Source organism: Syngnathus leptorhynchus, chromosome 12 (assembly GCF_054491065.1).
Source record: "Syngnathus leptorhynchus isolate UIUO chromosome 12, UIUO_Slep, whole genome shotgun sequence".
Classification (NCBI taxonomy): domain Eukaryota; kingdom Metazoa; phylum Chordata; class Actinopteri; order Syngnathiformes; family Syngnathidae; genus Syngnathus; species Syngnathus leptorhynchus.
In genome coordinates, this window is record NC_141206.1 from 8745585 (window position 1) to 8763060 (window position 17476).

At 40.6% G+C, this 17476-nt stretch overlaps 1 protein-coding gene across 5 annotated transcripts; it reads right to left on the reverse strand.

Moving 5' to 3' along the window:
* Positions 1 to 121: 121 nt before the first annotated feature.
* LOC147048291 (5-hydroxytryptamine receptor 4) lies at positions 122 to 17411 on the reverse strand. Of its 5 annotated transcripts, none has more exons than XR_015067734.1 (8): positions 17272 to 17411; positions 11430 to 11511; positions 11176 to 11349; positions 10908 to 11108; positions 10571 to 10724; positions 8832 to 9499; positions 978 to 1369; positions 122 to 879 (listed from the first exon to the last, which is right to left on the reverse strand). XR_015067734.1 is itself a non-coding variant. In XM_085926015.1 (7 exons), exons 2-7 carry the CDS (start codon positions 11450 to 11452, stop codon positions 1276 to 1278), a joined length of 1314 nt encoding a protein of 437 aa, XP_085782141.1. In that variant the 5' UTR covers positions 11453 to 11511; positions 17272 to 17411; the 3' UTR covers positions 122 to 1275. The 5 variants fall into 5 exon arrangements, 3 of the variants coding, with proteins under 3 accessions (XP_085782141.1, XP_085782142.1, XP_085782143.1); XR_015067733.1 differs by having other exon boundaries at positions 958 to 1369; XM_085926015.1 differs by having other exon boundaries at positions 122 to 1369.
* Positions 17412 to 17476: the final 65 nt, after the last annotated feature.

The following is a 17476-nucleotide window of genomic DNA, read 5'->3' on the forward strand; positions in this document are numbered from 1 at the left end:
GAAAACACATTTTTTGTGCTAATGTTGATTCAATGAAAGGAACCGTGACTAAAACGGGAACTTGTGCAGAACTTGATGTCAGGTAAAGTCTGGGTCAAAAAAGGTCAATTCATTTCGATATTCTAGAAATTTATTTTGAACTGCCACCGCACGCAATAGAAAAAAAAAATAGACACAATGGGCAACGATATTATTATTATTGTTTCCCCTCATGTTGACAAAAGAAATTACAGAGAAAGATGAAAGTCACTGTGAATAATCAAAACTGAATATTCTGATTATATCCGTAGATAGACAACAAAAATGGCTTTAGCCTTTTTTTTATATGCCTGAATTACTAACAGTAATATTCTCCTATTTTCCCACAAACAACTAAAAGAAAATGTAAACAAAAGTGAAAAGGTTGTGTAATTATCAGAATGGACGTCAACTCTTTTCTTCACTCGACCTGAAATCTGACTAAAGTTATTTTTATGTATCCAGCAAACACGTAAACGTTGAACTATAACAAACATCCGTTTTTTGGTAATGATGCAGTTTGACTGCAAACGACAACCAAAACAATAAACACATTGTTACATTCATACCTCAATGACATGATCATATTTGTAAAGGCAAATTATTATTTTTTTTTAAATTTGCAACAACTTTAGTATTTTGCCTTTCTGCCCTCTAGCGGTCAAAATAAGACAATGCACGTCTAGAAATGAGTTTAGCAAGTTATGGCAATCATGTTAGCACGCTGAGGGAAATCTGTGCTGGCAATATTAATTTTATAAATATTGAAGGCTTTGCCACTTTTGGTTAACTTCTTCCATCTTCCATCTTACTTTTATAATGCAGCATAAGACCCTTTTGCTGCCGGTGACTTTTCTTGGTCTATTGGGAACACGTCAAAAGAAAGATCTTGTCATAAATATCTTCACAACATACTAATAAAAAAAACTGAAAAATGACCTTTTGCCTTATAGCGTCACCTTAAGGTTTGTTCCATCAAAGGATGGTGACTGAAGCAGCGACTGTGCTTTTGATTCAATTGGACCCACACTCGGCTGTTAATCTAAAAACAATGATTAAAAACAACGAAGCACCTTACAGTCTTCCTGTCATCCCGATATCGGGTCAGATCGTCCACCGGCGACGTACGTGAGCTCATGAAATCTCCCGGTCAGACGACATCACTGACCAATGTAGTAAAGTTAAATCAGTCGACAGCAGTTGACATCACAGAGGACACTTGGCGCCATGGCAGGCTTCCTACTGGACAAATCGTCCTCATAGAGGTCCAAGGGAGTCCTGGGACTCCGGCTCATTGGCCAGTATGGTCCTTTTGTTGTCACAGTAGCTTCGATTTGGCAAGAAGGACAATCTGAATAAGATACACAAACAAAATGTTATCACTAAAAGTACATATGCTGTATGCCTCTAATATATATGTGTATATATAGACATACATAGCGAGGAAATACAGTAACATCCCATTTTACAACACAAGTTTACATTCTTCAATCCAGGTGAAGTATAAATCATTCATTGGATTGACCAAAGGCACAATCCCACAAAAAAGGAGCGTGGCCAGCTGTAGTGTGGAAAATGAAAAACAGAATCGTTCTTGAACTTTTTTTTTTTTTTACGGTGTTTTCTGTACAAGGAGTGTGTTTGCTGTCCAAACAAAGCCCCGTCTCTGTCCTCCTCTGAACAAGTGGAGACCTCCAGCAGAAGAAGCTTTGAAAGGATTTAGTGTCCGACAATACGACGCCCTGCTAGTTTCGTGAGCCAATTTACGGAAATGGGAAGCTTGATTACAGTTAAACGAGGAATAAGTGTGAGATCACAGGTCTCCTCGAGACAAATCTCAACAAGCGTCTTGTGGAATATTTCTAAAGGAGGTTTTAAACATGCACGGAATAAGCATGGAACCTCACGGAGATGAGTCAAAGGCAGTTTAGCACATGTTGCTCGCAGAATTTAGGTCTATTAAATATTCATTTGTGAGCTCATTTGACAAGAACAGCACTCATAAATAAAACATGTCACTGACTGTACCCTGGTGGTGCTAAAATACTGGACAGACATTACATATTTAAGGGGAAAAAGTATAAATATTAAAGCGGAGATGAGAATATTAGCATCGATATTGAGTTTGTGTGCCTTCACATTCCAATTTTCCTGCTGAAAACCTTTCAAACTTTCTTTTATGCCGTCCATTCGTCTAGTTAGCTAGCTAGCTCGCTCGCTAGATGTCTATATATCTGTATCATTCTTTCGTCTATCCACCCATCCATCTGCAAATGAAATCTCAATTCTTTTGAACGATTTACTTCTGTGCATTAGCGACAAGATTGCATCACATTTAACTTCACTTTGAGGAGAAACTCAACAGTTCCTTATCAGTTTCAATTTATTCAGGCTGAGTTGAGATCCAGGTCAGTCTACTGAACATACATATATGGTATGATCCTTGGCTAGACTGAATTAACATCTTGTGCCTTTAAGGCCTCGGCAGATGTTTGGAGTATCAGACGCATCAAATGCAAAGTCATACTTCAAACATTGACTTAGGTCTACATGAGTGCAATGCATGTAGCTTTGCTAGTTAAAGTGAAGATGTTTCTCTCCACAAGCGTCTTCAAACTGACGTGTTGTAGCAGTAAAGATATCATAAAGTGTTCCCAAAGTAAAAGAAGGTTGTTTTTCCAACTCTTAAATCAAAACCCGTTTTTTTTTTTTTTAACTCATCGGATCCTTTGCTGTCTGGCTGCGGAGGAAAAAAAAATAAAAATATGTCAGAGCATTTTCGTATATTTCGGGACTTTTAAGGATTTTTCATCAGTTTGTGCAATTTAAGGACTGCGCGTCCATGGGGATTTTTGGTCGAGAAAAAGTTCCACTTGCTGTCAGGTTTTATCGAAACAAAAAAAGTTGAAGAACACCAAGGTCACAAAGAACCACTGAATTGTTCCATGCGAATGCTGAAAACTAGCATGTGAAATATATGAATTCTGACAAAAGCTAGTGTGTTAGCTAGCTTTCGTGCTAGTGATAGCTAACTCCTCTTGCTTTAGGCTATTATTGTCCATGTATATGTTCCATATTAAATATTCAGTGTAATACATGGTAATGTCACAAAGATAAAATACAAAATAAACAAGGCTTTTTGTTTTTCAGTTCTGAGTTTTTCTGTTTGAACTTTAACTAGCTTGAATCCAGAGACTTGATACTGGCAACTTTTTTTTCCCCTTGCATCAACACTGAGGGGAACGCAAATTTGTCTCCCCACTGGAAGTGGATGTGGATTGTTTTGATACATCTAAAAATGCTGCAAGGCGTTTGACTGAAAGCATACGACCCAAGAGAGATGAACACAGGATATACGAGACGTGCGTGTGTTCCTTTCATTTGATTCTAATATCCTTCAAGGACATTAAATAATCAAATTTCACTCTTATCTTCTTGGCTTTTGGAGATGCAGAAGTGAGAAAGTTGTAGTACTGATCAGGATGGACGATAAGGGCAATTTTCCCATCGGAACGTTAACCAGAAAGTTCAAATCCCATAATTTTAATCCCATATATTTTAAGAATATAAATCGTATTTTATAGTACATTGTTGTGGACTGTTTGGTAGAAGTAGGTCACCCTTATTAGAAATGGACCACTGGTCTGAGAAGAAGAAAAAAAAAATCTTGGCTGCTATCACATGTGGGTGTGCAGATGTCTCCGGCTGTGATTTTGTATTCAAATGCAAACAGTTTCAACGGGAATGCGAATCAAACAAGAATGCCAAAATGTGCATTGAGGTCCAATGTAAAAAAAAAAAAAAAATGGAATTACATTTTTTGCAATATTACCGGTGTTCCAAAAGAGCATAACATCCAGTGAACCCAAAAACTCAGAGTGTAAAATAAATTTGTTTAAAGATTGTCAACATGATAATACTATTCAGGTAATCCTTCCGAGCCAAATAATCTTAGTAAAATATTCACTGGCCAAGTGCTGTTGATAAACATAAAAAAAAAAAAAAATGAAGCAAACACGGTAAAAATAAACAAACTTTACTATGTGTGTGTGTGTGTGTGTGTGTGTGAACTTTGTGCATACTTCGACGAGTGTCCTGCAGCCTCTTCAGAAGCCGTTTCTGGGTTTCGGGGACACAAGTCCCCTATGTGTCATGTTTGCTTCTTTTCAAGTAGGAACTCTCAATGAAGTAGATCAATCATTGCAATGCAACCAATGGGAGCGAATATTATATTATATTATATTATATTATATATTATTTTATATTGTTTATTTAGTCAAATGGTGGACAATCAACAGTTTTATTGGGACATATTGTTCTGTTTTGGAGAAAGTAAATCCGTCAAGGCCTAATGCTATACTCACACAAGAACGCCGCAGGCAAAAAGTGCAGCGTCAATACCTTCTTTTGAGTAAACAAGCAAACAAGCAGAACTTGGAACAGATGGATGGCACTGCGTGCTGCTACCGAGGCGAGTAATAAAGGAAGTGTGACACCTGCTAATCACATTCGGGATGAGACGTGACCCCAATTATAGCCTCTGCTGAAATTTAATTTCATCTAGCGGAGTCCGGTCCGCTGCGGTCCGAGCATGTTTCGGCCAGTTTTTTACTTCAATCCTTGGAATAGGATAATCCAATTTAACAAGAATCTAGCCTGAAAATCTTGTTTATGATGTTTGATACTCAAAACACGTCTGCGCCCACGACCCTCATGAGGACAAGTGCTATGGAAAATGGAAGGACGGTGGCTGGAATAAACCCAAACATTTGAAAAAGGCACTAGAACACACTCTCAGAGTCAAACTCATGTTTGGCATACAAGGAAAGAGAGAGCACTGAAGCACTAACACAATATTTAGTAGCCTTCAAAACAAACACACTCAAATCCAACGGAATCATTTTGCCATTGCTTTACGGCTTTGGTGAAAAATAAACAACAGGAATGCTAAGAAATAAAACGAACCGCATGATCCTGCCAAAGTCTCAAATTCATCCCCGAGGTCCAAAGAGAAAATTCACCTGCAGCTACAACAAGGTCACCACTTAACTGCAAATATGGAATAAAATCCTCTGAAGCACAATCCTATGAATTTTTATTATTAATGGAGCTTTTTCATTCTTTGGTTTCAATCCAGTAATCATCATTTAGGCGTGGAGGATAAAACATTTTGGGATCCGGGGGATGAGTCGGTAAAACAAGAAACTCTTGCACACACTGGCACATACACACTATTATACCGACAGCGTTGGTCATTTAACTTTCATGCACTGTGCTTTTTAACACTTGGCAGTCTCAACCAAATAAATGCTTTCATTAGCTTTTACTGTGAAGACAGAATTACAACTGTCCAAGGGGAGATTAGTGCTTCATTGTTCACAATAAAGCTAAGAACTTCCGTCGCTGTATCAACACCAGCAGCCGGAGCTACCACTAAGTTCTATTTTAGGTCGTACGGAATGGAAAAAAACCCAAAACAATCCAATGTGATACAAAATCAACGTTGAACTAAACCATAAATATCATTTGAGATAAACTACAAAATTCGGCTTGACCCAATTAGAGTGAATTGTTTTTTTTAGGTCTAAATTAAATTGTTGTTAGTTAAGGGATAATTGAACAGGTCAACATGGGTCGGCCAATCATCAAATCCCAAATTGACTTACAAACTGTTATTTGGACTTCAAATACTATGAATTAATATTGGTCGCACATTTTTTTCCCCCCGCTGCTCATCCCGCTTGTGTTCTTAATGAGAATATCTTCCAAGAGACGAGCAGGGTAGCGGCGTGGGTAATTCCAGCCGCTTCTCCAAATGATGGGAAAGTGCGATAACGCAAACCCACTGAGTCCCCCCCCCCCTCCCCTCCCCAGGCCGGAGCCTGGCAAGCGATGTGATGCAACAAAGAGAGTTTCAACAGGATGAAATCAAGTTGGGATTTATTTTTGCGCTCCGTGTTGTTTTCGGCGGCGTATCTCTCGGGCCATCGGTCAGCTGAGGCGAACATCCAGAGGCTACGTTCGTGGAGGCTGCATCTTAGATCCAATTAATCATGGGACTTGAGAGGGCTGACTAAGTTCATTCTGAATATATTGAAAGTGCTCGGGTCGGTTTTATTTGGTGGGAAATGTTAAGCTTATGAGGAGGGGGATTTGACGCTTTTATAGACTCGCTTGAGGTTGATCATATTTTTGCTGACTCACCACAATTCTAATACTGTACAAACAACAGGGCATTTCGTCATGACTAATTTGACAACCACTCCAAACTACACTTTCAGAAATATTTGAAAATATTTCTTTCCATGATAACACTGCAACAAAAACAAAGAAATCCAAGCCACATATTTATTTTTCTTTAAATTCCAACTAATTATAGTTACGTTTTCAGAATATTTCAACAGAAGGAGAAAAGGATGACGAAATCCCAGCAAGAGGGAGCGGAGGGAGTGAGATTTACAGTGGATCAGCTACAAGATTTTGGTTTCAATCAAACAACAATAAATTCTCCATGTCTCATAATAAATCAGTGACTGCAACGTTTATACAAAAGCGACCTGTGTGTTTCATCCAAGCGACTGCGCTTTGCAAAATATGAGAGGGTAAGCCGCTTCGCAATGACTCAACTTTGGATAAATGGCACAGAAATGGTGTGGAGATTTTTTTTTGGGGGGGGGGGAGGCGATGGCGAGATGTCGTCAAACGTGCCGTCGTCATATCACACGAGTTGTCCTGACTCGTCAGTTGAGAATTACGAGTCCATTAATTAACTCAATCGCTGCTAGCCTGGTTAAAATGGATCTTGGACGTCTATAGCCGTCATTGGTAGTGAATGAGTTCTTAATATTCTGATTATAATTTCTCGAGGGGCAAACCACACAAGTGCAGGCGAGTGGGAGTTGATTCAATTTGCGTACATTGTTTCTTTTTGAAGCCACATTGTGAGTCTGACTATCAAATGGTGAGCGTTTGAATCAACACGGTTAATAATAGCAACAACCGCTACGGCGAGATTTTATTGTCCTTTTTTTAATTCTTTACGAGATACATTTTAAGGACAAATGGCAGTATCCTGTCTTTTTTATTGCAATGAGATCTGTTTCCAATCTCAATTTGATTCTACGGCATCTCCACTAAACAGCAGACAGGAAGCCCATGGACGTGGCCGATGATATCACTGCGAGGCTAAAAGGTAAATTCAAGAGAGAAGCCAGCAGATTTAGAGTCACAGGAAGACTTGGACACTGAGTTTGTTATGTTTCCAAGCAGAAATGTGACACACACAGGAGAGACGGCTTCATCTTTTTTTTTTAGACTTACCAATACATATTTAAACTTCCAATTAGCTTTTAATAGCACGCCTATCATTCTAGTTGAACCCGTGCGCTTATTGTGGAGTTTGGCCTCAAACTTTTTTTCGACGGAGGACGCTGACAGAATCCTAGAAATAACACACAGCACCCAAGGGTAGATTTAACTGGGTTACTACGATGTAGGAAGCAAATGTGCTACATTTAAAGTCATGAGGGGAAGTCATCTTACATTTATTTATCATTTAACACAGTCAACCGATATGGCCTCGTTAAATAAAATTAACACAATTAGCATCCATTTGAAGCATCATTTGCCTTGCCTGAAATATGAAGTTCTAAAAATATGTAAGGATCATTCAGATTGTTAAAAATAATGACATATACATACAATTTCTTTTTTTTTTTTCCAATCCCATACTTATAGAAGTATTGGAAGATCCAAGCAGTTTTTAAAATCCCACCCGTGCCCCCCACACGTAAGGATGCACTGTTAAATGAACGCGAAGGGGTGAGCAAGTCCTCCTAAATTTAGCAACAAACTCAAACAACTTCAAGCTATGTTGGAAAGCCTGAGGAGGCTGGCTTCATCGCAATGACCTACAGTAGCTCTGCCACCTGTCGTCCTGGTAACGAAAACTGTACTCTGCAATTGCGCCGCATAGATCAGCCCCTAAAAATGGCGTGTGACGTGGTTATTAAGTGTTCTGTAATTCTTTGGCTAGTTGGAAGTGTCAGTAACAAAGTATAACCTGGCCTAAAAAGGCAGTAGGTGACCTAACGTGCACCCCCATCCCATTAAAACAAAGTTGTGGTTTGTGCACGGGCTCATAATAATCAAAGCCAAATCATTCAAATCCCAGATTTGAGCTCATATATGTTTCGTATGAGCGTAATTCCTTGGCGAAGTGCGCATGCAAGCGCCTTTTGTCTCATACGCGTCGGTCGAGTGTCTGTGCTCAAGTTAAACAATCCAGACACGAGCAGCTCGCCTCCTCCATCATCCTCTCCACTTGAAGTAGGGAACGCAAACACAGCTGTCAACTGAGTCATCGCCACAAACATTCACAAAAATCCTGTGCTGAAAAGGAGCAGTGTTCACGCTCATTATTATGATGAAAAATGTCATTTATCCTCTCCTCTTGTCCAAAGGTTGAAATATTCTATAAATCACATCTTATAATAGAAAACGCTTTGTAATTATGTCGAAGGCGGCTTGTAAAACGAGGCAAATAGCATCTCTATTGTTGCCATGGCGACCCAACTTTAGTAACTAAAATAGGTGGACATCTCTCAGAGCTAATGTTACTGTTCGGATTTGTGTGCGGTCTTTGCGCGCTGACTCGATGTTTATTTCAAGACATAAACAAATGTTTTTGTTAGTGTTTAGCACATATTCACGTTTTGGCATTTTTAGTGTCCCTATACGTCTTTGTAGGTTAACAGACTCTTGTGTATATCTCAATATATCATCCTAAAAATATGGAAAAGTGGTGTCTTTACCTTAGCGCCATCGACGTCCCGTTGACGGATGTGGGCGAGCAGACTCTGTGCGTAGGTCCGCAGGAGAAGCTCCCCTGCCTTGCGAAGCGTTCATCTCCGCAACAAAGAATGACTAGGAAGGCTCTCCGAAAAGCTCGGTTCAGGAAAGCGTACAGGAAAGGATTAAGGCCGGAATTAATATAGCCCAACCACAGCCATGCCGTCCATAACTGCCAGGGCACAGAGTAGTGAATGAAGGGGTCCACCACGTTGGTGATGAAGAACGGCGCCCAGCACAGGCAAAAGCAGCCCATAATAACAGCCAGGGTCTTTGCCGCCTTTGTCTCCACACGCATGCGGCTGTTGGCTACGGGAGCCGACTCCGGTAAGAAGGCTCCCTCGGTGGTTCTGAGGTGATAATGGTCCGCCGGGTCCGAGCACGTGGATGACCTCGCCGTGACGACGGGGGCGGGCGTCCCGGCGGCGGGAGCGGAGCCGGCGCGTTGGAGGGTCTCGATCTGCCGCACGTGGCTCATGGCGGTCACGTAGATTCGTTGGTAGGCCAGGACCATGAGGGCCAGAGGCACGTAGAAGGCCACCGTGGAACAGATGAGAGCGTACGGACGGTTGACCAGAAAGATGCAGCTTGTGTCGTTGGAGCCACCTGGCGAGGTTCGCCTCTCTTCTATCTGGATGAAAGGTGAGAATGAAATGCAGACAGATTGTGAGCTCTGCGAACGTCCGGTGGAATAACCCCACTACCCCTAGCTAAACTCCACATTGGATGTTTCCGGAATATCGGTGGAAATGAACTGGAATTTTCCACCCATTTGCAATCCGGCATCTTACCCATAAAAGGTTTGTTATGATCGATGTCGGTTCACGGAGGTACACCGTGTCCCCCGGAAAGCAAAAGTGAAACGTCTGCACATCTTTTTACATTCTGCAAGTGCGCTCGAGCCAAAAAAGGACATTTTGCCACCCATAAATCTCAGCGTGTGGCGAGACTTTACTCGTGACGTATCATTGAACCGGACCTCCTCATGCCATGAAACTTTGCAATTTATATCCATTTTTTTGCAGTCGCTGAATCCTGATGCCTCAACCTTTGTGACGTGGCATATAACACCAGCATCTGATTAAATTAATAAATCCTTTTTAGCCAAAATTGCACACAATTGAAGTGAATTTCCCTCCCCATTCTATGGCTGACCTAATTCTCCCCAGCGCTCCCGACACGTATGTCGTTCGGGAGCAGCCTGTGGCTTAGGAGAAAAAAAAAAGCAGAGATGTGTATTTCATTAAACGTGGCTGAATGAATAAGTCCATCTCTGCCCTCCCCCCCGGGGATTTGCGCAGCTCATTTCAAGATAGCTCTGAAATAACCTGGCCGCAAAAAAAAAACAAAAAAAACACGGGCGGACCAGCAGCAAAAAAAAAAAAAAAAAGTCCGCTCAAGTGCTGTCATTGCTCGCAGCCAGTCAGCCTCCGCTGAGGACAAAATTGTTTTGTGATCACTGCATTACCGTGTCATTGTTGGAGGGATTGAAAATGTTATTAGAAAGACACAATATGAGGCTGCCGAGTTTTATGTTCCTTTTGCCCTCGCCGAAAGAACATCTTGCTCTTTAAGGAGGATCTACCGACTCTGGGTTGCTATATATATTGACTTGACCTTGGATTGGGATATATATTTTTTTTCCCTCCGAGAGTTGATTACCTCGTCCGAAGCAGAGCGTGCCAAGTGAGTGAGGACTTACTATATCCTCGATGCCAATGGCGTTCCAGCTTTGCATGATAGGTAGGAAGGAAATGAACGTGGGGATGAGCCAGCAGCCGCCCAGCATCACCGCCACTCGCAGAGGGGTCATCTTGTGTCGATACACAAGAGGCTGGCAGCAAATAGCGTAATACCTGAAACACACGGCAAATGTCAGCTGACCCCATTTTCATGTTGTTGACATACACACACACACACACACACACACACACACACACACACACACACACACACACACACACACACACACACACACACACACACACACACACACACACACACACACACACACACACACACACACACACAAAAAAGACCTGTCCAATGCAATGCAGCACAGATGCAAGATGGATGCGGTGGTCAAGAGGACGTCCAGCGACGTGCGCACCAGACAGAAAATCTCGCCGTATTTCCACACGCCGGTGGTCAGCTCGATGGCCGCAAAGGGCATCACCACCAACGCCACCAATAAGTCAGCAAAGGCCAGCGACACAATGAAGTAGTTGGTCTTTTTCTTCCTGGAAAGGATGAGAAATCAAAGTCAAAGCCCTTTTTTATTTTTTATTTTATTTTGAAAAGTCTCACCGCAAATGGCGATCCTTGCAGAGCGCCACCATGACCAAAAGGTTGCCAAAAACAGTCATGATGATTATGACGGACAGCACAATGGTGAGCAGGATGTTTTCCAGTGACCTCAGGAACTCCTGCTGCTCTTCTTTGGGACTTTGATGTTCTGTATTTGTCACACCGTCCTTCAAACTGTTAAAAAAAAGCAATGGTGAGCTTAAATTATATATATATATTTTTTTTTATATTTTTTTATTTTATTTTGCCCTTACAGTGGAGGTGATACTGTGGCCATCACGGGTCATCTGCCTCGAGGTCAGCTGAGGAGAGTGCTCTTCACCCCATCCTGCTGACCTGTCAAAATATTTTACGACCTATATAAATTCATTTTAAAGGAAGAATTGAGAAATATTCCAAATTAAACAACCAAGATGTGTGGGGAAATGTTATTTAAGATTTATAGCAAGAAAAGTAACAGATTTTGAGGCGAGACCTATTCTACAAAAATAGTCTCGTTTCAGTCTAGTAAACCAACAGACAAGTTTCGCGTCGGTGTTTCCTCCTCTGATGTCTTCTGTTGACAAAATAAGTTACACCCCCTGAGAGAGAATGAGGAAGTACGATAAAACGTGAACTGCTCGGAAGCACAGGGTAGACCCACTCACGTGCGTAACCTCAATAAAGTGATTTAGAGATTTTCATGTCCTCCTTTGTGTCACGAGTTAGAAGCAGGATTTTAGGCTATGTGCTGGTAGTTCAGGCAGAGTGTTTGTTCATCTGCCTTATCGCATTTAAACACCTATTATGACTTTGTCTGTATCATTTTTTTATGATCTTTGTGAGGTGGTATCACCCTCACGTGTCAACATGAAGCCCTCAAAGTGACAGACGGTGATCCTTACTTCCTGCAGATAAAACATTTACTCTATTGTCCTATCACTATCTTGCTCTACTTGAGACAGACGGGGTCTCGCCATTAGAACTTGGCCCTGGTGTGAGTTGGACAACGGTACAGTCGGGCCTGACGAATTTGGATTTTTTTCTTTGGCCGATGTCATCGCCGATATTTGAAAACCGATTAATCGTCTGATTAATTCTGAAAATACATACCGAATATATTAATTTCGTTTTTTTCATCACTTTGAACAAATTATTAAAAATAAAATATTTGACTTTAACAATACTTTTAATTTTAAACATAGAGAATTTTAAGGACAAAAAAAATAAGCAAATAAAAGCATTAAATTATTCAACTAAAATAAAAGAAAAAAATTCAGGACAAAAAAGAAGTTAGTAAATAAGTAAACAAAAGCATTAAATTATTTCACTAAAATCAAATGAATCAATTCATAAATTAGTTTAAAATTTGAGCATTGCACCATAAACAAAAGCTGGACAAAACAAAGCGCACGTCAGAAACACACGAGCAATAGAATAATCGACCAAATTTGGGGAAATCGGCAAAACGATTAATCGGTCGGCCCTTCGGTACCCCTACTCTTGGTCAGAAATCATCGAGCTCTTTTATGCGGTCATTGTATCGCTGCCTTTTAATTACACACACATCAGGCGTTAAAGAACAAACATGTCAGAAAATATGGGCTGGCGAGAGGATGACAAGAAGAAAGTGAGATTTCTCGTGGGATGTTCAGAGAGGGAGGTGTCTTTTCACAGCTCGCCATTTGTGTGTGTGTGTGACTGACACAAAACCGAGGTGAGGAGTGAGAGATTTTTTTCCTTCCTTTCAGCCCATGTTGAACTCCATTTCTTTCCTGAACGCCGCACCTTCGATTCAAGGTGGCGCCGTTCAACCGTTGCATTATTCAGGGCAAAATCGAACCCCCGTCGATGCAACAAATTACAATTTTGTCATTATCCAGCTGCAGGTTGGGCAGAATCAGCACAAGGAAAAAAACAGCATGCTCTCTTCATCTTTCCCATTGACAGAAAATACACCACTGGAGCAAAAATAAATAAATAAATGGAGGAGCACTCGATCAGCTCATATACCTCCTGCAAAGCCATTAGAAAAATCTAATCGGTTTTCACATCAATGAAAATAAAAAATTGAGCCGTGGCAGTGCAACGCTATAATTGCACCGTGCTAGAGAGTTTGGCGACATGTGACTCATTTCATTTGTGAGCGAGAAGTGGCTTGGGGTTATAATTCAATGCCCATTTGATTCCCATCAAGAAAAACGTTTTTTTTTTTTTCTTTTTTTCGCTCCACACATGATGGTCACATGGTACACTCATGTTCCGGACAACATCCCATGACTTGTGTATTGTGATACGGAAACATTTGGAACATCCAACTCAAATATCACAGCTCACATGATCACTTGTGAAAATCTTTGACCAGTGCGTTTTGATTCTGATCCGGTTTCCAAGGAGACTGTGAGGTATCGTGCTGGACGTTATATTCCTCTTGTCATCTTAAATGTTTGTGAGGAAGACAAAATAATGCTAGTATAGATGATATTAATGGAAGAAGCACATTAATGGATGTGATAATATGCTTCAATGTAAATGTGTTTGCTGCAAAGTTTGGGAACATGAGTCAGAATGCTTTAAAACAGAAGTTTTTAACATTTATTTTACATTGGGACCAGACTTTTCTTGTACAAGGTAGCCTGGGGGCTATTCAAATATTTAAGTCTCATTTAATTCATGACATTAATTATTATCCCTTAAGGGGACTATTTGTGTTGCATAGGACCCAATCGCACGCATACAAAGAATATGTCTTCAGGCACCTCAGTCAAATCCACCGGCGCCACAATTTTGGCCTACTCTGAGCTGGTCTAAGGTCAAGCCTACTTTCAGTTACCAAACTGTCAAAGAAAAACACAAATGCCCAGCAAATTTCCCAACACAGTAAACGAGAGGAAAAATCAAGATGCTTCAGCTTTAAGATTGATGTGTGTTAACAAAATACCAAAATGTGGTTTGTTTAGAATATTACGAGGGAAAGAAACCCCTAGACATTAAGTAGCTTTAATGTCCAATCCTCAGTGGACGACTGGGCTGTATTGCCCTGGGATAGATATTACATTCCATGGAGTATCTACGGGGAATATGTTCATGAATGGACACAAAGGTCCGCAACTAGCTGGGAAAATAAATTTCAAATAAAAAACAGGAGCTCAGGGTGGAGGGCGCAGGACGGCCGTGTCTATGTGAGCCCACATAAGCTCGTAGATGCGGCGTGTGATGCGCAAACAGGACAGTTAATGCCCGTATAACAAGCAGCTGAATAAGCAGGCGGCATTTGGAAACACTTTAGCCTGCCTAAAGACCATATTTGGCAGCTGACATATAGAAAAAATATCAGTAATCACCCTCCACCCAACCCCTCCCAGTGCATCTGTACAACAAATTGTGTTCTCTGGAGGGACAGGATTTTCTGAAATGCAATTCAGTGAATGTTCCCTAGGTTATAAATCTCTAAGCTAATCTTGGCATCTGCTAAAATTAAACCAGTCAAAATGTGATCCATTAATTACGGTTTTGTTCCTCTCGGTTTGATAGTGCCGCTGTGCCGATTTTAGACAGCTGAGAGGTTTTGCGATCAACCACTGACACAGGTGGAATATTCACACAGTGGCCTTAATGTTAGCTAGGCGAGAAAAGTATTCGTCACAAAGCAACACTTTGCTCAAATTCTTAGCCGACAGAGTGATTTATTGAATTCAAAATATTCCCATCTCTCATGAGTTCTATTAATATCCACAGTACAAACACGATTTTTGATAAGGTAAAAATGTGAGCAAAGATATCATTTTCCGTGCAAATTGATTTGTTTGACTACTTACGTAAGGCGGTGGCAATGTCGAGCAAAAAAAGGGAAAAATGACATCCAACAGCTCTTTTCCTCCATTTGTTCTTATTTGCCATGTGCACTCTGAGCTCCAAATGCATTTTCAGCATTTGGGAAGCCACATTTATTTTCAGTCTTGCCATCGAGAGCTGTCAACAAAATACAACTGGTTCACAAAGCAATTTTGAAGCTTCATTATCCCATCACTACTTTCAATCAAGTTGTCCCTAATATAATTGCATATTCATGAAGCCACTTTTTTTTTTCTTCACAGGCTTTGACTTTTCCATGCTTTCTCCACAAAGTAGTCATGAACGTGCATATTCTCCTGTGTTACTCATGCATGAATGGAGCTACATGAAACGTCCCTCACAGTGAAAGGAGCGAGTCTGATGAATAAAGCAGTTAGGCTGCCGGTATAATGTCAAGTGAGAGGGTAATTGAGCGTGCAGGGATTGTCACATTATGGTCACCGCTGAATTGGATGGGTTCGGAATGAATGGAAAATAAAGACGACACAAATACACATTGCGGGAAGTAAAGCAAAGATTCAGTCGTCAGCCATTTTTGTTTGGTCAGCAATACAAAAAAAATATATATCAGATGTCAATTGAGTAGCCCAAAGAAAATAATTGCGAATGATGGTGGAATCATTTTAAGAGCTTTAAAGAATGACCCTAAAAGAGCAACTATGACATCCGCAACAACCTCCAGAAGGCAGGAAGATTAGGAAGCAATTTGCCTCAAAATGAAAGATTAACCAATGATTGAAAGGCTGACAAAGAAAGGATGTAATCGTGATGTTCCCCAACATACAATCTCATCTGTAAAATCCAGCGCAGGTTCTGTCAGGGCTTGGCAGAAATGGTTTAATTCATTGAATTGACCCCATTTTTTTGGGGTCATTTATGAGAAACATTAACTTTTGTCAGCCTGAGGTGATGAGAGCAATTAGACAAGACACACCTAGAAAGTCATCTGAGCGGTTGTAAAATAAACAAATTTAGCATGTGTACACTAAGACTGACAACAAGTACAGACTGTACAAAATTGTGTCCTCATTTTCTCAAATTATTGTGGTTCATTTGACAATCATAGCTGTATTTCCACATGGACGGATAAAAATAACACAAATCTATTTGAGAAATACATTTTGAAATCGAATTATTTATTTGCTTTTATTTAAAAAAACAGTTGACTTTAAATATAAAACAAAATAACTTATAAAGGCAGCAGACAAGATGACAAGTGATTTTTTTTTTAGGAGCTTGGTTGAATCCTTCCTCCCTTAGCAAGCAGAACCAGGTCAGTGATTTAAATTACATTCCACTAATGTCTGTGGCTATGTAATGCTTATGTGGCTGTGGACATCGACAGGTAGGGTGATAATGAATAAGCAGGTCAAGGAGCTGCAGATGGGACCCAAATATCATTTTAAAAGACACTAAGTGGGTCTCTCCCTAGTGCCGACACTGCAGGTACCATCAGATGATATTTAATACCTGTACTTAGAGGACATCATTTAAATCTTACTACCTCATGCTTGCTTATGACGCCATCTGTAGCTTTATGGGACCTTCCTTGAACTTTTGAATATTATTTAACAACCCCTTTCCTCTTTCTTTTATCACAAGCTTGCATTCCAGCATCCCATGACCAGTTTGCGAATCAGAAGATAAAAAGTGTGACAAGATTTTTTTTTGAAATAAAGAAAGAAAGAAATAATTGGGTAATATCTGGATTCTCTCCAACACACACTTTTCAAAAATTCCTTTTGCGCACATGGTTAACCATCCAAACACTAACTAAGTTAAAAAAAAAAAAAGGTTAGAGAGTTCAGGCATGTCATGCTGGGAAAACTTTATAAAGGCAAACCTCATATAAAACTGAAAAACCTTTTTGTTTGTTTTTGATGAAACGTTCTCTACTTGGAGCGCATTCATCTCCACTCATGTGCACCACTGCACTTTGGTTTCTCGGGATCTATCTTCTACCTGCATGACAAATATCGGACACACCTGTCGCTTGATTCACCCGCATCTTACCTTTACGTTTGTGTTGAACGGAAAAAGCCAATAACACCAACAACACCTCTCCGCGCATACATTTTAAAGGTCATGCATGATTTGTAGTAAAAAAAAAAAGAAAAAGACAGCAATAATACAAGAATGGACAGAGCACCTGCAGAATCGTTGAAACCGGAGTTCTACATAGCTTCATGATTGGTTTAGAAATGATTGACTAATTAATTTGGACCCCAGACCCACTTAAAGAACGTCCGGTCAGTAACTCACCCGGGTCAGGCACTTTGCCTCCCTTCCTCCGATCCAGTTTTGTAGTGATGCTCTCATACTCCTGCAGGATCCTCCTCAACCGGCAACCCGGTGGAGGACTGAACTGACTCTTGACACAGAGAGGGAGACAGAAAGTGAGACAAACAAAGAGAGAGAGAGAGAGAAAGAGAGAGAGAGGGCGGGGGGTGTGGTGGATGCATTGAAA